Source organism: Coregonus clupeaformis, chromosome 21, assembly GCF_020615455.1.
Source record: "Coregonus clupeaformis isolate EN_2021a chromosome 21, ASM2061545v1, whole genome shotgun sequence".
In the NCBI taxonomy this organism is placed as follows: domain Eukaryota; kingdom Metazoa; phylum Chordata; class Actinopteri; order Salmoniformes; family Salmonidae; genus Coregonus; species Coregonus clupeaformis.
This window is the reverse complement of record NC_059212.1, coordinates 26863481-26885237: the sequence shown is the minus strand read 5'-3', so window position 1 is coordinate 26885237 and position 21757 is coordinate 26863481. Positions and strand designations below refer to the sequence as shown.

The following is a 21757-nucleotide window of genomic DNA, read 5'->3' as shown; positions in this document are numbered from 1 at the left end:
TCTGTAACTAAACTCATAGATGTGAGTTGGTCATCCCATAGCTCCTGATGCTGAGGAGCATCGGAATCAACATATCTGCATCCCAAATGACACCTTATTCCCTATATAGTGCACAAATGTTGACCAGGCCCTGGTTAAAAGTAGTACACTATGGAGGGAATAGGGTGCCATTTGGGACGCTGATCTTGGATTCGCTTATCAGTAGATCTCACAGTAGCAGAAATGACCAGTGACACCATCCTTTCTCCGTCCTAGAAGGTTGAGGAGGATGACCTGGTGTTGACCCCTGACGGAACCAGGGAGTTCCTGACCTTTGAGATCCCTCTGAGTGACTCGGGGTCGGCAGGGTTAGGGGTCAGCGTCAAAGGCAACCGCTCCAAGGAGAACCACGCTGACCTAGGCATCTTCGTCAAGTCCATAATCAACGGAGGAGCTGCCTGCAAGGTGTGTCTTACCTCTCTCATTAGGATTCCAATGTTCATGATCATATAAGTCATCATGTCTTTTTGGAGTTTATATACTGGACTAATCTGCCTATTAGCATATTCTGTCTACCAGTTCTGATTTGACAGTGAACTTCATTGCTTTTTCTGCTATTCGTTATTCCACTGACAGTACAGTAACCTTGGTGCCAGTCTGTTTATTGCACTCTAGCCACCTCTCTAGGGAATTAAGTAGCCTGGGTGTCACTTGTTGTTCGGTGTGACAAGGAGTTGGCAAGATAACACAAACAGATCTGGGACAGGGTTAACAGCACAGTGCTAATTCGTTGAACAGTCTGATTGTGGGTGTTGACTGATTCTGATCCTACGTGCCATATGCTGTGTGAACAGGATGGAAGGCTGTGGGTCAATGACCAGCTGATAGCGGTGAACGGGGAGTCGTTGATAGGCAAGACCAACCAGGAGGCCATGGAGACGCTAAGGAAGTCCATGTCGGTAGAGGGCAACAAACGTGGGACGATTCAGCTGATAGTGGCCAGAAGGGTCACCAAACGCAGTGAGGTAAGCCCAACCATCCCTTTGGGACAGCTGTGGAGATTATTGGACTAACACCAGTCTGAGGACAGGCTCATAGTAATGACTGGAACGGAATGAATGGAACCGTGTCAAACACATGGTTTCCATGGGTTTAATACCATTCCTTTTATTCCATTCCAACCATTACTATGAGCCATCCTCCTCTCACCAGCTTCCACTGACTAACATGTGTGTATGCTGGAATACCTTTCTAACCCACAGGGCGTGTATGTGTGATGGTAGGCTTTTTGGAGGCTTTGGAGGCAGTGGCTGACAGTACTGTGGCTCTCCCTCCTCCTTTCCTTAGTTACTTCCATTGCCAATGTATTGTTTGTCTTTTCACATGTTTAATTACCTGATTAAAGATTAAAGTTTTTTTTAAATGACTGCGTTCTGTTTTGTGTATGCATTTGTTTTGCAGAAAATGGTGGTCATTCTTACTTACAGTAAATTGACAATATTCCTAAATAAGCTAAAGACAACCCATCACTCTGTGACCGCTGACCACCCATTACAATGATGCCTTCAACATTTGTTTTAAGTTTTTCTAAAACACTTGATACAGTTGTTCAGTTACCATTAACACGCACCCTCCCACATGTAGTCTCCATGTTAAATTCCAAGGCCAGTGACAGGTTCCCTGTTCTGGACTGGAGAGCTCTGTTATGGATATGATTAAAGAGCAGTGGGTCAGGTGGGTCACAGCAGTTCACACGACATGAGCTGTGTCCCAAATGGCACATTATTCCCTATGAAGTGCAGTGCTTTTGAACAGGGGCTCTGGTCATGCTCTCGTCTTAGCCTCCATGCCCCAGGGTCTAATGGGGGAATTGGTGACGGCTGGCCAACAAAGTATTTTTCATTTCAATGCCATCATACACTCTCTCTCGCTCTCTCCACATTTCAATGTCATGATATGGGTACATACTCCAGACTCTATCCTGGCTTGATCACTTCTCTATCTGAGAGCTGTGCCAATGTGTACTGCACTGTCCCCTTTACAACAGTGTGTTGGTTGTAGTGTGTACTGTACTGTATGCCTCCATCCCTGCCTCTGCCTCTTGCTACAGGACATGTCAGACCTGTGATTTCCCATGGTGCAGCTGGTAATTGAAAGCAGAGTGGGGGCTAAGCTGTGTGCTGCAGTCAGGGGGCATGTTGTGCTGTGGAGAAGCCAAGGGTGAGAGCAGAGAGCACTGGCTGTGAATGAGGTACAGACACATGGGGGAGACTCGTCAATATCTGCTTCACAGATACAGCTGAAAGGATAACTTAGACTAGAGGTATCTATATAGAAGAGGAATTATACTTGATTGATCCATTTTCCTTGCAGTCCACAGAGTATGTGAAATACAGTGCCTTCAGAAAGTATTCATACCCCTTGACTTATTCCACATTTTGTTGTTACAGCCTGAAATCAAAATGGATTAAATATATATATTTCTTCACCCATCTATACACAATACCCATAATGACTGTCCAAACGGCAAGTTACAAGTGTTCAAATTGGATTTGTGTGTTTAGACAGCAGTCATTGTAACAACGGGTGTGTGTGAAGTGGTGTAGGCTGATTGGTGTTGGTCAGGGGTGTCAAACTAATTCTAGGGAGGGCCTAGTGTCTGCTGGTTTTAGTTTTTTCCTTTCAATTAAGGCGTAGACAACCAGGTGAGGGGAGTTCCTTACTAATTAGTAACCTTAATTCATCAATCAAGTACAAGGGAGGAGCGAAAACCCGCAGATCTCCTTGGAAAGAGTTTGACACGTGGTGTTGGTACTCGTGGTTCCTATCACTCAGAAGTTGTGTAGCAAGCGAAGGTGACAACAATGCCTGCCATGGACGTTTCCCAGTTGCTTTGAAGATTCAAAATCATAGTGTAAGAACACTTTTAAAGCCTCAGAGGATAAGATGATCGAACTTTCAAGTCCTTTTTGGCTAGCCACAACAGTCAAATAGCTCAGGGTTTCCCAAACTCGGTCCTGGTCAAATTGGTTGTTGATCATTGCTAGACAGCCATTTTCAAGTCTTGCCATAGTATTTCAAGTCCAACTGTAACTAGGCCACTCAGGAACATTCACTGTCTTCTTGGTAAGCAACTCCAGTGTAGATTTGGCCTGGTGTTTTAGGTTATTGTCCTGCTGAAAGGTAAATTTGTCTCCCAGTGTCTGTTGAAAAGCAGACTGAACCAGGTTTTCCTCTAGGATTTTGCCTGTGCTTAGCTCTATTCAGTTTATTTGTATCCTAAAAAACTCCCCAGTCATTGCTGATGACAAGCAACCTCATAACATGATGCAGCCACCACCATGCTTGAAAATATGAAGCGTTGTACTCAGTGATGTGTTGGATTTGCCCCAAACATAACGCTTTGTATTCAGGACATAAAGTTAATTTCTTTGCCAAATTTTTTGCAGTTTTACTTTGGTGCCTTATTGCAAACAGGATGCATGTTTTGGAATATATTTATTCTGTACAGGCTTCCTCCTTTTCACTCTGCCATTTACGTTAGTATTGTGAAGTAACTACAACGTTGTTGATCCATCCTCAGTTTTCTCACACAGCCAGTAAACTCTTTAACTGTTTTAAAGTCACCATTGGCCTCTTGGTGAAATCCCTGAGCGGTTTCCTTCCTCTCCAGCAACTGAATTAGGAAGGACACCTGTATCTTTGTAGTGACTGGGTGTATTCATACCCCATCCAAAGTGTATTTAATAACTTCACCGTGCTCAAAGGGATATTCAATGTCAGCTTGTTTTATTTTTACCCATTTACCAATAGGTGCCCTTCTTTGCGAGGCATTGGAAAACCTCCCTGGTCTTTGTAGTTGAATCTGTGTTTGAAATTCATTGCTCGACTGAGGGGCCTTACTGATAATTGTATGTGTAGGGTACAGAGCTGTGGTAGTCATTCAAAAATCATATTAAACACTATTATTGCACACAGAGTGAACTTATTTAGGCTTGCCATAAGAAAGGGGTTGAAAACTTATTGACTCAAGACATTTCAGCTTTTCCCTTTTAATTAATTTGTAAACATTTCTAAAAACATAATTCCACTTTGACATTATGGGGTATTGTAGGCCAGTGACACAACATCTACATTTAATCTATCTTAAATTCAGGCTGTAACACAACAAAATGTGGAAAAAGTCAAAGGGTGTGAATACTTTCTGATGGCATTGTATATATGAACCATAGTTGAAATCTACCACAGACGTTCAGGTGGCACAGCTTCATGGACAGGTTGTGTTCCTTTCTCTCATCCCTCTCTTTCCTTCCTCATCTCCTCCATCTTTAGGATAGTAATCATCACCTTATTTTGAATCTGAACGAATACTTCCTCAATACTAAACCCCCACACAGGGCTATTCAGACAGATCCCCTCGTCACAATTCAGACCCAATGGAGTTCAGCCCTGCACCAGTTTAATTATAGGACTGAATATGCAATGAGTAGAGTGGTAAGTTGTTGACCGACCTCAATATGGAAAACCTTGGCTATTATTAAATGCAGGCTAGATAGGCCCTCCGTTGCAGCCAGTTTCATTAACTATCCCATTTAAAGTAAAGAGAGGCTGACTTCCAACAGTCTGAAGCCATATGGCCTCTCTAGAAATCATTCTCCAGGTCTCCAGCCTGAGTCATTCTCTCTTACCCTTATTTTACTGGCAATAGTCTGCTTGGTGATTGTTCAGCTGTTTCTGCATGAATAAAACGGAACCTTTCTGTATCACACGATCTCTGTCTGTGTTATCATCACATCTATCAAACACCTGGGAAATGAAATGAAGAGCTGTGGATTGATTATTCACTGATGACATTTCTTCTTGCTGTGATGCACATCTGTTGATGATGGCAAACCTTATAGTAATGTTAGGTTCTAAGTTCTGCTACAAATCCAGTCAGACACAACATACATCTCTCTCTCCCTCTCTACCGCACCTGCTGTCTCGACCTCTGAATGCTTGGCTATGAAAAGCCAACTGACATTTACTCCTGAGTTGCTGATCTGTGGCACCCTCTACAACCACTGTGATTATTGTTTGACCCTGCTGCTTATCTATGAACGTTTGAACATCTTGAAGAACGATCTGGCCTTAATGGCCATGTACTCTTATAATCTCCCCCCGGCACAGCCAGAAGAGGCCTGGCCACCCTCAGAGCCTGGTTCCTTTCTAGGTACTTCCTAGGTTCCTGCCTTTCTAGGGAGTTTTTCCTAGCGACTGTGCTTCTACATCTGCGTTGCTTTCTCTTTGGGGTTTTAGGCTGTGTTTCTGTATAAGCACTTTGTGAAATCTGCTGATGTGAAAAGGGCTTTATAAATCAGTTTGATTTGACAACTAACACAAGCACATATTTATAACATCCGACTAGGCGGAGTCATCTCCTTGTATGTCTAAGATAAACAGTCATTCTCTGTTGCTGGGCAGGAACTGAGTCTGTTCCTCTAATTGGTGTGGCCCAGCCTGAGCCCAGAACCTTCTTGGGCGGGGATGTGTGTGTGAGATAAGTCTTCAGTTAGTGTTGTTAGGTGGGCCCCTCTGGCTCCTCTCCCAGAGGTTTCTTCTCTCTTCAACTGTTGTCCTCACCTCCGTCTCGATGTTGAGTTCCAGTCATTTCTACTGATTCGATGTAATTCTATGGTCCATACACATTCAACCCCACTTCCTCCCCTGCTCCTCAGTCATGTGTGTTTTAAAGGTGACAGTCAGCAAATGGCCTGTTTGTCCAATAAACTGCAGTGTGTCCGATAGACACCTGAGGGAAATGTCACTGTGCTGCTGCTCTCCTGTGGGGGAATGTTGACAGCAGGTGTCTTAACTGCTATTGGAAATTCATGGTCATTTATCTAGCTAGCCGTGGTCGTGGTGGTGCTGCGGCTAATGTTAGCACTAGGCTAGCATGCCTCTACCGGACTGCCTGTCCCTCACAGACGGGATAAGGGATCATCTATAAGTTAAGCTGTCATTGTTGGTGCTATCTTAAAGTGAGAGCGAAAGAGCAATAATGGGGTTGTGTCATTGAGCTAGTTCAAACATTTTAAAGATTTAAGATTCAAGATTTAATCCAAATGTGCCAAAGGGAGAATGTTGTCTCATACTGCACATTTCCCACTATAATAAGGATATTTTTTCCATTGTGTCATGTATTGACTGTACCTGTCTTCCCACCCCTCTGTATGTAGCTGGAGGCCCCAGGGAGCCCCCTGGGACCGGAGCAGACCCTCCTGAACTCCTCCCTGCTGGACGACCGGGAGCGTCGTATCTCCCACTCCCTGTACGGAGGCATAGAGGGCCTGGACGATAACCTGATGCCACGGCAGGCCCTGATGGGCAGGATGATGGGTGAGTCAGGTGACCCCGTAGATACAGATGGAGGACTCTAGATGGATACACCCGTTTTATCACGGACATTGGCAAAGTTGAGTCTTCTGGCTAACTCTATGGGTGACTCACTATATCAGGGGTAGGCAACTAGATTCACTAATAATTAGTACACTGCAAATTGACCACAACAAAGCCCAAAAAGAGATTGTATTTGAAAATAACAATTATTTCATACCTTGATTACAGTGAGACACTATCACATCTCTTTTTTTTATTCGTGGAAATACTTGGGAACAGATTTCCTAAATTAAACACATTTATAGCTCAATTCCTGCCGATTTTAAGTTGTTTTTTTATACCTGAAACTAAAATAGCCCCCAATTTGATTTACTAAAAACTTCTGGGGGGGCCAAACAAATCCCTTGCGGGCCGGTTTTGGGCCAACCGCCTGTTGTTGACCCCTGCCCTATAGCTTCTCACACCCTTACTGCTGGGTTAGCGCCAGATCTCTGTCAGTCATTCACACTCTACAAACTGTAACCTAACAGTATTGATAACAGCCTATTCACACATGAGCCAAGCTCAGATACTGTGGTATTGTAACTGGAACAACCAGGGCCAAAGAATTAAAACTATGAACTAATAAGACACCATTTCTGATGACTCCTACTGGTAAATAAGTATTCACTTTTAACCATTTATATACTAGAGTAGGTGGACCATGAGTGGACTGGAATAGGTGCACCTCTACCTCCTGTTGTAACATCTGGCTTAGCAGTTGGTTGGCTGGCTGGTTGGTATCTAAATTCTATGATTGATTTAATCTCTGCCGCTCAATTCTGGCCGGACCGTTAAAATCCCTGTCCTCCCATCAAACTGCCTGCCTGCCGTCCTGTCTCACTGTTTGTCAGCCCAAGGCCCTCACACACACACACACACACACACACATCTGGTCTTCTCTCTCAGGGTCGGCCTGAGGCGCTGTCAGAGCAAACTCCAAACAGAGAGCTCAGGGATTCACAGAGCACACACACACACACCGCTGAATCAATCAGAAGGTGCGCTGCACCATACAAGGGCCCCTGAGCTGTAAATCATCCACAAGATTTTCCGACCTTTTCCTTTACATTTTCCAAGACATTAAGATCAGCTGAAAGTTGAATGGAAACTCAAAGCACTGTCACAGTTACACCATTTCCTGTGTTGACAAACCTGGTGGTCGCAGATCATATAATCCACTGTAAAAACACACGTGGACCGCAGGGGAAGGTACTACTTTCTCTAACCTAATGTTGTTCTTACATTACCATCACTCTGATGTAACAACCTACTTGATAGGTCGATGTCATCATTGTGGTTTTACAGACTTGTTTAATGCGTTATGTACCGTATTTTCCGCACTATAAGGCGCACCGGAGTATAAGCCGCAGCAGCTAAATTGAATGATATTGAATGATGTGTACATATATAAGCCGCACTGGACTATAAGCCGCAGGTGTTTTAATGTTTAATTACCATATGTAAGGGTTCGTGCACAGAGGGGATTGTCGGGAAAGAGACAAACTGTCTCGCTCTCGTAATGTCTGTCTGTCTTGCTCTCGTTCTGTCTCTCGTTCTGTCTCTCGTACCACTCTCGGTTCCACTTTTACTTTTGCGCGCTACCTGTCTCACTCTTTTCCGGCCTCCAGCTTTTCCTGCTGGAGCCCGCCGCTTAAAGGTGGGGGGCGCGGACCGGTCATAGAGCCCATAGAGTTAAAGTTGGTGGACTGTAACCTGTAAAATCCATAGATTTAGGAGGTCTTCTAGTGGCCGTTAGCTGTAAAAATCCATAGATTAGCCGCACCGTTATATAAGCCGCAGGGTCGAAAAATGGCAAAAAAGGCGCGGCTTATAGTCAAAAAATTACGGTACACACTTTATTAGAATACTTATGAAATGCACTCGCTTATTTTCCCTCGACTCCAACCCCATTCGATGCATTGAACGGATGTGGGTGGGGCAATGTCTACATAAGGTTGCAAATTATAAACACTCACAAAAACTTGAGGCCGATACGTAAAGCTTAATAAAGAGCAGTGATGCTAGCAAGAGCAGGTTTCTTATTTTTTCTCATATGCCTGCCTGGGTGTTAAAAGTAATTACGTTACTCATTTTGAGTAATCCAAAGGATTACTTTACTGATCACTGGTGTCGTTTAGTGGCCCCCTATTCCCAAAAGTAGTGCACTATAAAGGGAATAGGGTGCCATTTGGGACGCAGACAGCGAGTTCAATATTTTCAATGCAGTTCAACTATTCCCCTCCATTACCCTTTCAAATCCCTCTCCTCCCACAGTGCTTTTGAGCTATTAAAGGGATAGTTCACCCAAATTACTATCCCTTTAATAATTGTTTTCCCCTAAAATAGTTTTGGAAGCCACCCTTATCATTATCCTTTGTGTAGACTATTAAACAGTATCTGTCACACTTTGTCTCCAATGCCTGTCCATGTCATAGATTCAGACAGGCAGTTGTGTAGAGATCAAATGAGATTGACACAGTCACACCTAGCCCACTCATAGTTGTATCATCACTCCTGGTTACAGAGAAAACAAAGTATCCGTTCTGTCTATTAGATTACACATACAAGTATGGTACTAGACAGGGCATTACAAACCATTTAATATGTCATAGATTACGTTTTTTAATAAAAGGTTTTATTAGATGATGTTAGTGTGATGTTACATTACAATATATCATTAATGTGAATTGGAAAGCCGACGTGAACTGTAATCGTAGAGATGAATGAAAATAACATTTTCAGCCTACATTTTCAGGCTGGTGATTTATTGTAGGCTGAACATTTTATTTTCATTCATCTCTATGAGTAGAGTTAACTTCAGCTTTACAATTCACATGAATGTATATATAGATTATAATACTCATACTTTAACAGTTTTAACAGTGTTTTGTTGTTCCCCAGGTCACCATGGGTCTCATATTGTTTGAAAATCACTGTTTTTCTAATGTTTTAACTTTTGATGATGTCATCAGGTAGAACTTATATATACACACTGGTTTGGTGCTGGTGATTATGAATATGAGGTTGAAAAGTGGCAGAGTTGCCCTTTAAGCAAAAGCACTCTTACATAAAATACAAATAGTTTAGCAATAAATTAGTTATTGTAAATTATCTTCATGTGAATTAAAAAAACTAAACTAGAATCTTAACCATCATTATGGGGATACATTGTCATAAAACATTTTGAATTATTTTGAAGTCAAAAATGTACCTCCAGATACATTTGCAGTTGACTATTATTACCACTACGTTTGGAATATTAAGACCCCCCACCTTTCTGGCAACATTATTGGACTAGTCCCTCTCAGTGGTGTAATAATCCATTTGCTCATGAGAACTGGCAATACAGATTTCTGTCTTGGTACCAATATACACTACTGTTCAAAAGTTTGGGGTCACTTAGAAATGTCCTTGTTTTCTATGAAAACATACTTGAAATGAGTTTGAATAGGAAATATAGCAAACTGCATAGGAAATGTAGTCATTGACAAGGTTAGAAATAATGATTTTTAATTAAAATAATTGTGTCCTTCAAACTTTTATTTTGTCAAAGAATCCTCCATTTGCAGCAATTACAGCCTTGCAGACCTTTGGCATTCTAGTTGTCAATTTGTTGAGGTAATCTGAAGAGATTTCACCCCATGCTTCCTGAAGCACCTCCCACAAATTGGATTGGCTTGATGGGCACTTCTTACGTACCATACGGTCAAGCTGCTCCCACAACAGCTCAATAGGGTTGCGATCCGGTGACTGTGCTGACAACTCCATTATAGACAGAATACCAGCTGACTGCTTCTTCCCTAAATAGTTATTGCATAGTTTGGAGCTGTGCTTTGGGTCATTGTCCTGTCGTAGGAGGAAATTGGCTCCAATCAAGTGCCGTCCACAGGGTATGGCATGGCGTTGCAAAATGGAGTGATAGCCTTCCTTCTTCAAGATCCCTTTTACCCTGTACAGATCTCCCACTTTACCACCACCAAAGCACCCCCAGACCATCACATTGTCTCCACCATGCTTGACAGATTGCATCAAGCACTCCTCCAGCATCTTTTCATTTGGTCTGCGTCACAAATGTTCTTCTTTGTGATCCGAACACCTCAAAATTCGATTTGTCTGTCCATAACACTTTTTCCCTATCTTCCTCTGTGTTCTTTTGCCCAACTTCATATTTTCTTTTTATTGGCCAGTCTGAGATATGGCTTTTTCTTTGCAACTCTGCCTAGAAGGTCAGCCTCCCGGAGTCGCGTCTTCACTGTTGACGTTGAGACTGGTGTTTTGCGGGTACTATTTAATGAAGCTGCCAGTTGAGGACCTGTGAGGCGTCTGTTTCTCAAACTAGACACTCTAATGTATTTGTCCTCTTGCTCAGTTGTGCACCGAGGCCTCCCACTCCTCTTTCTATTCTGAATAGATCCAGTTTGCGCTGTTCTGTGAAGGGAGTAGTACACAGCGTTGTACGAGATCTTCAGTTTCTTGGCAATTTCTCGCATGAATAGCCTTCATTTCTCAGAACAAGAATAGACTGACGAGTTTCAGAAGAAAGTTATTTGTTTCTGGCCATTTTGAGCCTGTAATCGAACCCACAATTGCTGACGCTCCAGATACTCAACTAGTCTCAAGAAGGCCAGTTTTATTGCTTCTTTAATCAGCACAAAAGTTTTCAGCTGTGCTAACGTAATTTCAGAAGGGTTTTCAAATGATCAATTAGCCTTTTAAAATGATAAACTTGGATTAGCAAACACAACGTGCCATTGGAACACAGGACTGATGGTTGCTGATAATGGGCCTCTGTACGCCTAGGTAGATATTCCATAAAAAATCTGCCGTTTCCAGCTACAATAGCCATTTACAAAATTAACAATGTCTACACAGTTTTTCTGATCAATTTGATGTTATATTAACGAACAAAACATTTGCTTTTCTTTTGGAAACAAGGACATTTCTAAGTGACCCCAAACTTTTGAACGGTAGTGTATATGGTACCATTTAGCTCTGGCAACATCATCATAGGAGTAGTCCCCTCCAGTAGTTTTAACATCCACCTCCTTATATGAATGGATATTTCCAATCCCCACATTATAGGCTGCTATTCATCCTTTCAGATTCCTCTCTGTTCCAGTTGAACTTTTCCTTAATCTTATCGATGAATTCAATGAGATACCCAGTGGCTTCTTCAAGATGTTCCTCACTGTCCCATTCCCCCTTAGGATTCAGGTGGTTGCCACCGGTTGGGGTAACGTCAATCTGCATAAGCCCAAAGGCCTTTCCATAGTCCCCCCAGCCTGGTTTGGGGATCCGTGGGGGGTCCATCTCCTGTATTGCTCTCCCACCCCTGGACTCTCTTGAGATGCTGCCACAGATTATAGCTGGGTGTATATCATAATTTATCGCCACCTTGTCGATGATGTCCTTGTACTTCATGTCACCCGGATTATGCCTTGCCATTTTGTCAGATGCATCCTCCCTTGCAGTGTAGTGGTTTGCTCCTGCTGTCTCCCTTGAGGCACAAGTAGTTTCAACCAGAATAATCTCTCCATAACGAAAGTTTGTTAACCACCCTAAGGCTCTGTATAACATGAGATATGGCTGACTTCTTCCTTAACACAGTCGCATGGCACCTCTGCTTTTTCCCGTATAGCCAAGTGGTCGCCTCAGTTGAACGTGCATTGACAGTGTGCACACCCGCTGTCCGTTTTTATAGAGTAGGTCTACCTGGATTGCTCTTATATTGGTTTGGGGAGTGCGCATGATTTCCAGGAAACCACTGCTCAATTCATAAAAGCCAAGCCCAATATGGGAATAGCTGGTAATGAACCATGCCTGTGCAAGGTACAAAAACACAACCCAGGCTTGTTGCATTATTTTGCTTCAGTAGTAGTCCATTGGCCAGGAGAGACTGTGCTGCGTTCAGATTAGACTTAATTACAGACGACATGAACACTGTGGGCTAGCTGGTTTGAAAAACATGCTATCTTACATCCAAAATTCAAAACAGAATAAATACATCACTTTGAACGTCAACACTTCTTAGCTAGGCTCTGTAACATTGCTAGCCCCTGAGAATACAATGGCAAAATTAGTTATAGTTGTATTGTTTTAGTTAAGACTAGTCATGATCGGGGCTATCACTCGGTTTGGCTTTGCCTGATTTCTCTGATCACTTTACCATTGTTGTGCAGACCTTACCCGCTGCTATGACAATTAGCCTAGAGAGGATAAGAGACTTGAGTTAATGATTCTCTTCTTTAGGCAACGGCTCGTTTTTCAAGAAGTGGACTGAAGGCAATTCCCCTGCTTATGCTAATTATGCAGATAGCTTGGACAGTGGCAAAATAAAACCTCTTCTGCATCCCTGTTCTCTCGCCCAATTATTCTCACCTCTCGCCAGCTCTCATTTCATCTTGCCTGCCTTCCAACCTCTCAGCTATTAAATCCTGCTCCTCTTCAATATTCACCGGTCTGTTTCCACATAGTCTCTGATAATTGCTTTTACTGAAGCAATTCTGTAAAGAAGCTGTAACTATTGTTCCTTTGTCCCGATGTCTAATTGTATTAGGATAGTGTAAACTGCCCTAATTGTAAATGAATCCCACCAAGTCAGGTGCTTTGAGTTCTGCTCACCTGTCAGCACCATTGTTATTGGTAGGAGAGTGACCTTGGCTTGGTCCACCAAAAATAAGTCTGAGGCTCAAATGACACCCTATTCACTTTATAGTGCACTACGTTTGACCAGAGCCTATGGGCCCATAATAACATTCTTACGTATGGATGGATGTCCGTCCAGAAAGTTGACTGCTTCTGGAAAGAAAGCATAAATGAAAGTTGGTTTATTCATCGGGTTACTCAGTGCTTGCCACCTTCATTCAAACTCATCTACAGTGGCATTTACTAAAATAACCATAGAACCATTCTCAGTGTGCATTGGTCTGCTAAGGGACAGTATGTGTGGGCTGAGAGAGAAAAAAAAACTAATGGGTTTGAGGGCTCACCCACACCACAGAGTTCCCTGAAAAGACACATAGCAGGGGTAGGGACTAGAGACCACAGGATCAACAGCACACTAAATATATACACACACACACACACACAGCTCTATTAACATTGGTCAGCCCCTGAACTTTAAGCACACTGCTATTCATCCATCCAGCCATGCACATTGGCCAGGCAGTTGGAACTGTGGATGTAATTGGTACCACACAGACTCTCAGTGTGAAAGGATATGAGAAACAACACTAACCCTGGCCTCAGGTCCTGGGTAGAAAGTCCTGTTCTCCTGCCATGAGACCCAAACAGATTCCTAACACAAATGAACTTTTCTCTCCGTTATTGTGGAGGGCTCTTATACAGCATAGAAACCATCCTTCTATAGACAGCCAGTTACCCACAAAGACAGATTAAGGATAGCGTTGCAGAAAGTCATGCATTGCATATCAATGTGGTTTTAAATCCCTCTATTGGATACAAAGAAATGGGACTGTTTTTTTGCCTTGCTCCATGAGCATGCCAAAGAAAATAGTTGTATCTTTTTCACAATGGTGCAGCTTGAATTAATCACACTATAATGACTCTGAAGAATGTCTTGCCAGATGCTGCCAAACACAGGTGGTTTTAACTGTAAGCTGATTGAGAATTTCAGTCTGAGTCTGCTTTTAAATTAAATAGTTATTGTGTTAAATGAGTTATGTTGTTATATAAAAGGATCAAATGTCCAATGAATATCAAATAAATATATAAAATGTCAAATGAATATTAAATTAACGCTTTAAATGTGTGTATTGTGTAATGCAGTGGTCACCATCCAGTCGTTCGCGATAGACTGGCATTTCTAGTCACCAAACATTTCTGTAAAAACCCCAATGATAAAGCCTTGCATTCCTATTTTTTCTATTTGTTTCACGCTGTTGGCGGTAGGTGCACTTGATTCAGCAGCCCTAGTGCCGGGAAGGCAAAGTGTTCCCATTTTCAACCATTTCATGTGTCTTAAGGTAGTACTCTGCCTACCCGGCAGGGCCAGAGAGCAAATCAAGTGCACATATAGGCTTACCGCTGGCCAATCGGATAACTTAGATCACCGTGTCTCCACAGTTTTCTAGAGCCACAGACTGTAAAAAGAAACCTCGAACGCACAGCAAAGTTGATACTGTAACATTTCAAAACTTATGGGCTGGGTGGTAGCCTAGCAGTTAAGAGGTTGGGCCAGTAACCGAAAGGTTGCTGGTTCGAATCCCCGAGCTGACTAGGCGAAATCTGTCGTTGTGCCATTGAGCAAGGCACTTAACCCTAATTGCTCCTGTAAGTTGCTCTGGATAAGAGTGTCTGCTAAATGACTAAACTGTAAAAAAAAAAAAAACATCACCAGAAGACTCAGCAACGAATACAGCAAAGCGCTGCTGTTTTTATTAGTAAGTTCATGTTTAAGTTATTATTCAGTACTGACAACACGTTGTACATTTTATGGCTTATAAAAGTGTTGAACATTCTCCCTGCTTCCACTCACGCTACAACCAGCACTGCAGCTGCAATGAATGAGTATAGCAATGTTCCGATAAGCTTGCTTTGTTGTTATTAGCGGCTTGTGTCTTTTTAATTAGAGGGAGAATATTTCACTTTCTCTGGTCATAGGAGTAACAACAGGAATTGGTGCATGAGGGCAGAAATAATGCAGTGCAACTTGAGTTTCGCCATCACATGGAAGACTGTCTCCTCTTTTCTCAGTGGAGGGAAGGAGAGCAGAGGGACAGTGTTGGTGAGTCATGTGAGAGGAAGCCTCTGCTCCCTCCTTTCCTGATGCAGGCCATCAGTCCAGTAAAAAAGAAAACAGCAAATAATTATGCTCACTCAGCTGTGCCTAACAAGTAATGCAACAAATGATCTATTTCCAGTGTGATCATATACCTCCATTTTTTAAACTGCAGAATTTTAATTGCACACCATGACAAAATGTATAGAATTGCAGGAAATAAACTTTAAACCCATAGAAATAGACGTGGCGCGTGCGCGGGGAGGGGGGCGCGGAATGTTCCCTGATGCTGGAAGGGGAGCCCCCGAGTGAAAAAGTTTGGGAACCCCTGGCCTACTGCACAAACCTCATTGCTACAGAACTGTGTTTAATTGGTTAATGTTGCATAGGCTTATGTTTTTTAGGTAATGTTTAAAAATAAATCTGAACATTAGATCTCGGCTTGCATCTTGGTTGGTGACCACTTGTATAATGTATATTAATGCCTTCCTTCTCCACTCATGCTCCTCCATGTTGTCCTACAGGTAACTACCAGCTCTCCCCTACGGTCAACATGCCCCAGGATGATACTGTCATCATCCAAGACGATAGGCCGCCTGTACTTCCTGCCCAGCTCTCCGACCAATCGTCTTCCAGTTCCCATGATGATGTGGGGTTCCATGTGGAGGTCCCTCCCTCTTGGGCCAAAGATATTCAAATTCAGAATGAGAGGTGAGAGGAGAGGACGATCCCAAATTGTCACCATAATCCCTACATAGTGCACTACTTGACCAGAGAATATTACAGTAAATGCCCTTTTATCATGATTAATCTCAGAAAGTTTCACTAGTTCCTCCTGTCATAAATCTCCAGTGTGTCTGATGGAGACTGTGTGTGAATCTCAAATGGATCCCTATTCCCTACATAGTGCACTACTGGGCCCTGGTCAAAAGTAGTGCACTTCATAGGGAATAGGGTGCCTCTTAGGAGGCAGCCCGACACTGGCTCATTACCTCTGGTTACGTATGTCTTTCCTAGTCCGCCTCACACACTGCTCCTTCTATTAGCTCCCTGTCAAACTGTTTATCAACTGTTAGTGTATCAGACTTGACATTCCTTTTGATAATCAGGACCATGTTTTGCTATGTTTTAGCAATGGAATGTTATTTCAGTTGCTGCAAATTAGACCTCATACTGTTTATTTAAAAGATTCCACCGTTTTCTTTCTCTACGCTGAACCAGCTAGTCGTAGAGTAGGTCTATTTCACTCCACTGTATGTTGCATTCTACAAATAATGAAACATAAACAAGGTATGGCTAATTGTACATTTAAGCATACACAAGGACAAGGTCAATGTGTCCCCTATGTTTTTTGAAAGGACACACAGGCACACCCACCTGCTGCCTACTTAACTGGGCGTGGAGGGCCGTTGTAACCCTGGATACGTCCCAAATTGCCCCCTATTCATTATATAGTGCCCTACTACCCTATGGGCCCTGGTCAAAAGTTGTGCACTATATATAGGGAATAGGTTGCCATTTGTTTTGTTTTTCCCATGATGATGAGGCCCAGCCAGAGTTCTCGTCAGTGGTGCTGGGTTGGGCTGAGTGTGTGTGTGGTGATTGTAGCTGGTCCAGCCCTGATCAGTCTCAGCCTTAATCAGTGGCTTCTCAAGTATGGTCTAGATTCTAGGAACTGCAGTGGCTTGATGATTTGAAGGAACACTGAACCTCACTGATGATGACGGTTTGATTTACACTAGAACCACTGGAATAATCTCTTCCCTCTTTCTCCTGTCTTCCCCCTCCCCTCTCTCACCCACCCTCTCTCTCTCGCTCTCTCACAATCCCTCTCTCTCTCGCTCTCTCACACTCCCTCTCTCTTTGTCTGTCTTTGTGTCTCTCTCCATCATTCCCTATCCTCCTGTAGCACACTGAGCCCTGATGACACCGACCCAGACGGAGCCTTTCAGAGGGAGGGTTTCGGCAGACAGAGCATGTCAGAGAAACGGACAAAGCAGTTTGGAGATGCCAGTCAGCTGGAGATCATGAAGACACGCAAGTCCAAGAGCATGGATCTTGGTACTGAAGGAAACCATCTTGTCCCTTTCCTCCTTCTCACTGACTCCCTATAGGTCAGCTCTGCCTGGAACCAATGGCAAGACGTTATTGGCTGGCAAAACCGGCCCTATGAGTTGTTAGGAATCCCCACATTAGGCACAAACATACATACCCCACTCCTTGTAAATTGCATCTGTAAGACTTGCATTGCACAGCCTAATATTTGTGGCTTCTACTGTACAGTATGTAATCGAAATGTGATGCATTTCTCTGTCTTTTATATGACATAAAACAGGTTTAAGTACTGTATCTCCTTCTGCCACACCTCAGAACAACGTTTCAGCTCATTTGAGATGGCATGAAACCATCCTGATTGCTTTGGCTGACAGTAATCTTCCCTCTCACCCACACTATGGTTGCGTCCCAAATGAGGCTCCCCCATAGGGCTCTGGACAAAATAATGCACTATAAAGGGAATAGAGTGCCATATGGGGCACGGCCTATGATATCTAATCTGCCTCTTATCCCTACTGAATTTCAGTAGTCCTGCACGTGTTTATATCACAATAGCTCTGATTGCTATCCTAAACCTCACCATTTCCCTGTCTGTCTGTCTCGCATGGTTTCTGATTGCCCTTGAAATTGCCTAAAGATGTGATGATGTACGTACTGTACAATAACGTTGCTGGAATGTTTGCATGTGGAATGTGCTCACTAACCAATCCTAAATGTTTATTGCCCCCCTTTAACAGTAGCCGACGAGATTAACCTCACCCCTCGCAAAGAGAACACACCAGGTAAGGAGTGACACATCACTGAGGGAGAACGGACACCTAATCCATTCCACAGTCCCTCCCTCATTCCATTCTGAGGTTCCAGACCTGCTTTAGAATGTAGAGTCCACCACTCACAATGAGAATAGAATGCATAGAACATTGAGACAGTTTGAGGTCATTGCAGTGGAATTGTGGGCTGGTGAATATGGACTTGGCAGTGATTCTTCTTAAGACACGGTAGCACTGCTAATTGTTCTGTTGAAGGGAATGTGAGGAGAGAGGGCGGGAGAGATGGAGAGAAAGAGAAATCGCTCTGTCCTTGGCTGGGGCTGCAAACTGACAGCAAGTCATCCGTCATTGTCAGCCGTGTGTGTTTTCACAGCCACCTCTGAATAGAAGCTCCTTTGAAGGATGGGATTTAGCCGAAAGGCACAGTGAAAGCAGGAGAAAGAAACGGAAACACCAGAAAATAGAGGCAGACTACTGCGCATGAATGAGACTAAATATGTCATTAATGTCCCTTGTTAGGATATTGTTGTAGTCTGAGCAGTCACTAACATGAGAGATGCCTGGTTTGTGTCCCAAATGGCACCTTATTCACTTAGTGCACTACTTTTGACCAGGGCTCATAGGGCAGCCCTGGTCAAAAGTAGTGCTTTATATAGGGGATAGGGTGCTGTTTGGGACACAGACCTGTTGTTGTTTCTAACCTCCAGTTCAAGACTTGGCATAGAAGAGGCCACATACAGTGGGGAGAACAAGTATTTGATACACTGCCGATTTTGCAGGTTTTCCTACTTACAAAGCATGTAGAGGTCTGTCATTTTTATCATAGGTACACTTCAACTGTGAGAGACGGAATCTAAAACAAAAATACAGAAAATCACATTGTATGATTTTTAAGTAATTAATTTGCATTTTATTGCATGACATAAGTATTTGATCACCTACCAACCAGTAAGAATTCCGGCTCTCACAGACCTGTTAGTTTTTCTTTAAGAAGCCCTCCTGTTCTCCACTCATTACCTGTATTAACTGCACCTGTTTGAACTCGTTATCTGTATAAAAGACACCTGTCCACACACTCAATCAAACAGACTCCAACCTCTCCACAATGGCAAAGACCAGAGAGCTGTGTAAGGACATCGGGGATAACATTGTAGACCTGCACAAGGCTGGGATGGGCTACAGGACAATAGGCAAGCAGCTTGGTGAGAAGGCAACAACTGTTGGTGCAATTATTAGAAAATGGATGAAGTTCAAGACGGTCAATCACCCTCAGTCTGGGGCTCCATGCAAGATCTCACCTCGTGGGGCATCAATGATCATGAGGAAGGTGAGGGATCAGCCCAGAACTACACGGCAGGACCTGGTCAATGACCTGAAGAGAGCTGGGACCACAGTCTCAAAGAAAACCATTAGTTACACACTACGCCGTCATGGATTAAAATCCTGCAGCGCACGCAAGGTCCCCCTGCTCAAGACAGCGCATGTCCAGGCCCGTCTGAAGTTTGCCAATGACCATCTGGATGATCCATCGGAGGAATGGGAGTAGGTCATGTGGTCTGATGAGACAAAAATAGAGCTTTTTGGTCTAAACTCCACTCGCCGTGTTTGGAGGAAGAAGAAGGATGAGTACAACCCCAAGAACACCATCCCAACTGTGAAGCATGGAGGTGGAAACATCATTCTTTGGGGATACTTTTCTGCAAAGGGGACAGGACGACTGCACCGTATTGAGGGGAGGATGGATGGGGCCATGTATCGCGAGATCTTGGCCAACAACCTCCTTCCCTCAGTAAGAGCATTGAAGATGGGTCGTGGCTGGGTCTTCCAGCATGACAACGACCCGACACACACAGCCAGGGCAACTAAGGAGTGGCTCCATAAGAAGCATCTCACGGTCCTGGAGTGGCCTAGCCAGTCTCCAGACCTGAACCCAATAGAAAATCTTTGGAGGGAGCTGAAAGTCCGTATTGCCCAGCGACAGCCCCGAAACCTGAAGGATCTGGAGAAGGTCTGTATGGAGGAGTGGGCCAAAATCCCTGCTGCAGTGTGTGCAAACCTGGTCAAGACCTACAGGAAATGTATGATCTCTGTAATTGTAAACAAAGGTTTCTGTACCAAATATTAAGTTCTGCTTTTCTGATGTATCAAATACTTATGTCATGCAATAAAATGCAAATTAATTACTTAAAAATCATACAATGTGATTTTCTGGATTTTTGTTTTAGATTCCGTCTCTCACAGTTGAAGTGTACCTATGATAAAAATTACAGACCTCTACATGCTTTGTACGTAGGAAAACCTGCAAAATCGGCAGTGTATCAAATATTGTTCTCCCCACTGTATGTACTTTATTTGCCTGTCTGTAAAATGACATCCTCGAAATATCTCAACTAGATTTATGTTCATATGAAAAATACACACTCACCACCCACCTACAATTTAATTTGTGTTTTATGTTAAAAGGTTTTCCCAGCTTTGGAGAAAAAAAACCTCCATATTTAATTTTGCCCTATTAACTCTGTTGTTGTAGCTAGGCTAATAGATTTCAGGCTATTTTCTTTAGTGTTTCAGAGTTTATTTTCTCTCCCCCTGTGCTACACTGTCCCTCTCTAATATATACATCCACTCCCAGCTAAGTAGCAATGGGGCATGGTTCATTTAGCAGGCCCAAAACAAATCCCCAATCCTGGGGAAACGGTGACAGCCTGGGAGAGGGGAGTGATGGGACACAATAGTTTGGATAGCCTGGCCCAGTGGGCCTTCTTCTGCACTGATTGGCTATAGGACCTTGTTGATACAGACTGTAGCCACATGTTTGTTAAGGACTCCACTAGGTTAGTAGAGGGCAACGCAGGACTATTTGCCCATCGGTATAGGGCTCCCTAATGGTCAGTAGCAACAGGAGTTCCTTCAGTAGTTTCCATTCTGTTATGTGCCTTCAGAAAGTATTCACACCCTTTGACTTTTTCTACATTTAGTTGTGTTACAGCCTGAATGTAAAATGGATTCAATTGCGATAAAAAAAATGTCACACAATACCCCATAATGTCAAAGTGGAATTATGTTTTTCAATTTCTTTACAAATTAATTTAAAATGAAAAAATGAAATGTCTTGAGTCAAGTATTCAACCCCTTTGTTATGGGAAACCTAAATAAGTTCAGGAGTAAATATTTGCTTAACAAGTCACATAAGTTGGATAGACTCATTACTGAGTTCCACTCTCCATATTATCAAGCATAGTGGTGTCAACATGTTATGGGTATGCTTGTCATCGTTAAGGACTGGGGAGTTTTTCAGGATAAAAAAGAAAGGGAATGGAACTGACCGTAGGCAAAATCCTAGAGGAAAACCTGGTTGTTTGTTTTCCACCAGACACTGGGAGATTAATTCACCTTTCAGCAGGACAATAACCTAAAACACAATGCCAAATCTACTCTGGAGTTGCTTACCAATAAGACAGTGAATGTTCCTAAGTGGACGGGTTAGAGTTTTGACTTAAATCTACTTGAAAATCCATGGCCAGACCTGAAAATGGTTGTCTAGCAATGATCAACAACCAATTTGACAGAGCTTGAATAATTTTTATAAGAATAATCGGCAAATGATGCACAATCCAGGTGTGGAAAGCTCTTAGAGACTTGGGGTATTTTGTGTAGATGAGTGAGAGAAAAAAATATATTTAACCCATTTTGAATTCAGGCTGTAACACAACAAGTCAAGGGGTATGAATACTTTCTGAAGGCACTCTATCTGTGCAGCTCTAGCTGGTCCTATAGCCACAAAGGGTCAGCG

The 21757-nt window shown here is 43.1% G+C and overlaps 1 protein-coding gene across 1 annotated transcript in view; it reads left to right on the top strand.

Moving 5' to 3' along the window:
• LOC121535161 (partitioning defective 3 homolog) overlaps nt 1-21757 on the top strand; it is a 222031-nt gene that overhangs the window by 132158 nt on the left and 68116 nt on the right. Inside the window, 6 exon segments of the mRNA XM_041841940.2 lie at nt 256-444; nt 834-1004; nt 6198-6357; nt 15664-15850; nt 17049-17200; nt 17932-17976. Coding sequence (XP_041697874.2) covers nt 256-444; nt 834-1004; nt 6198-6357; nt 15664-15850; nt 17049-17200; nt 17932-17976 — 904 coding nt within the window.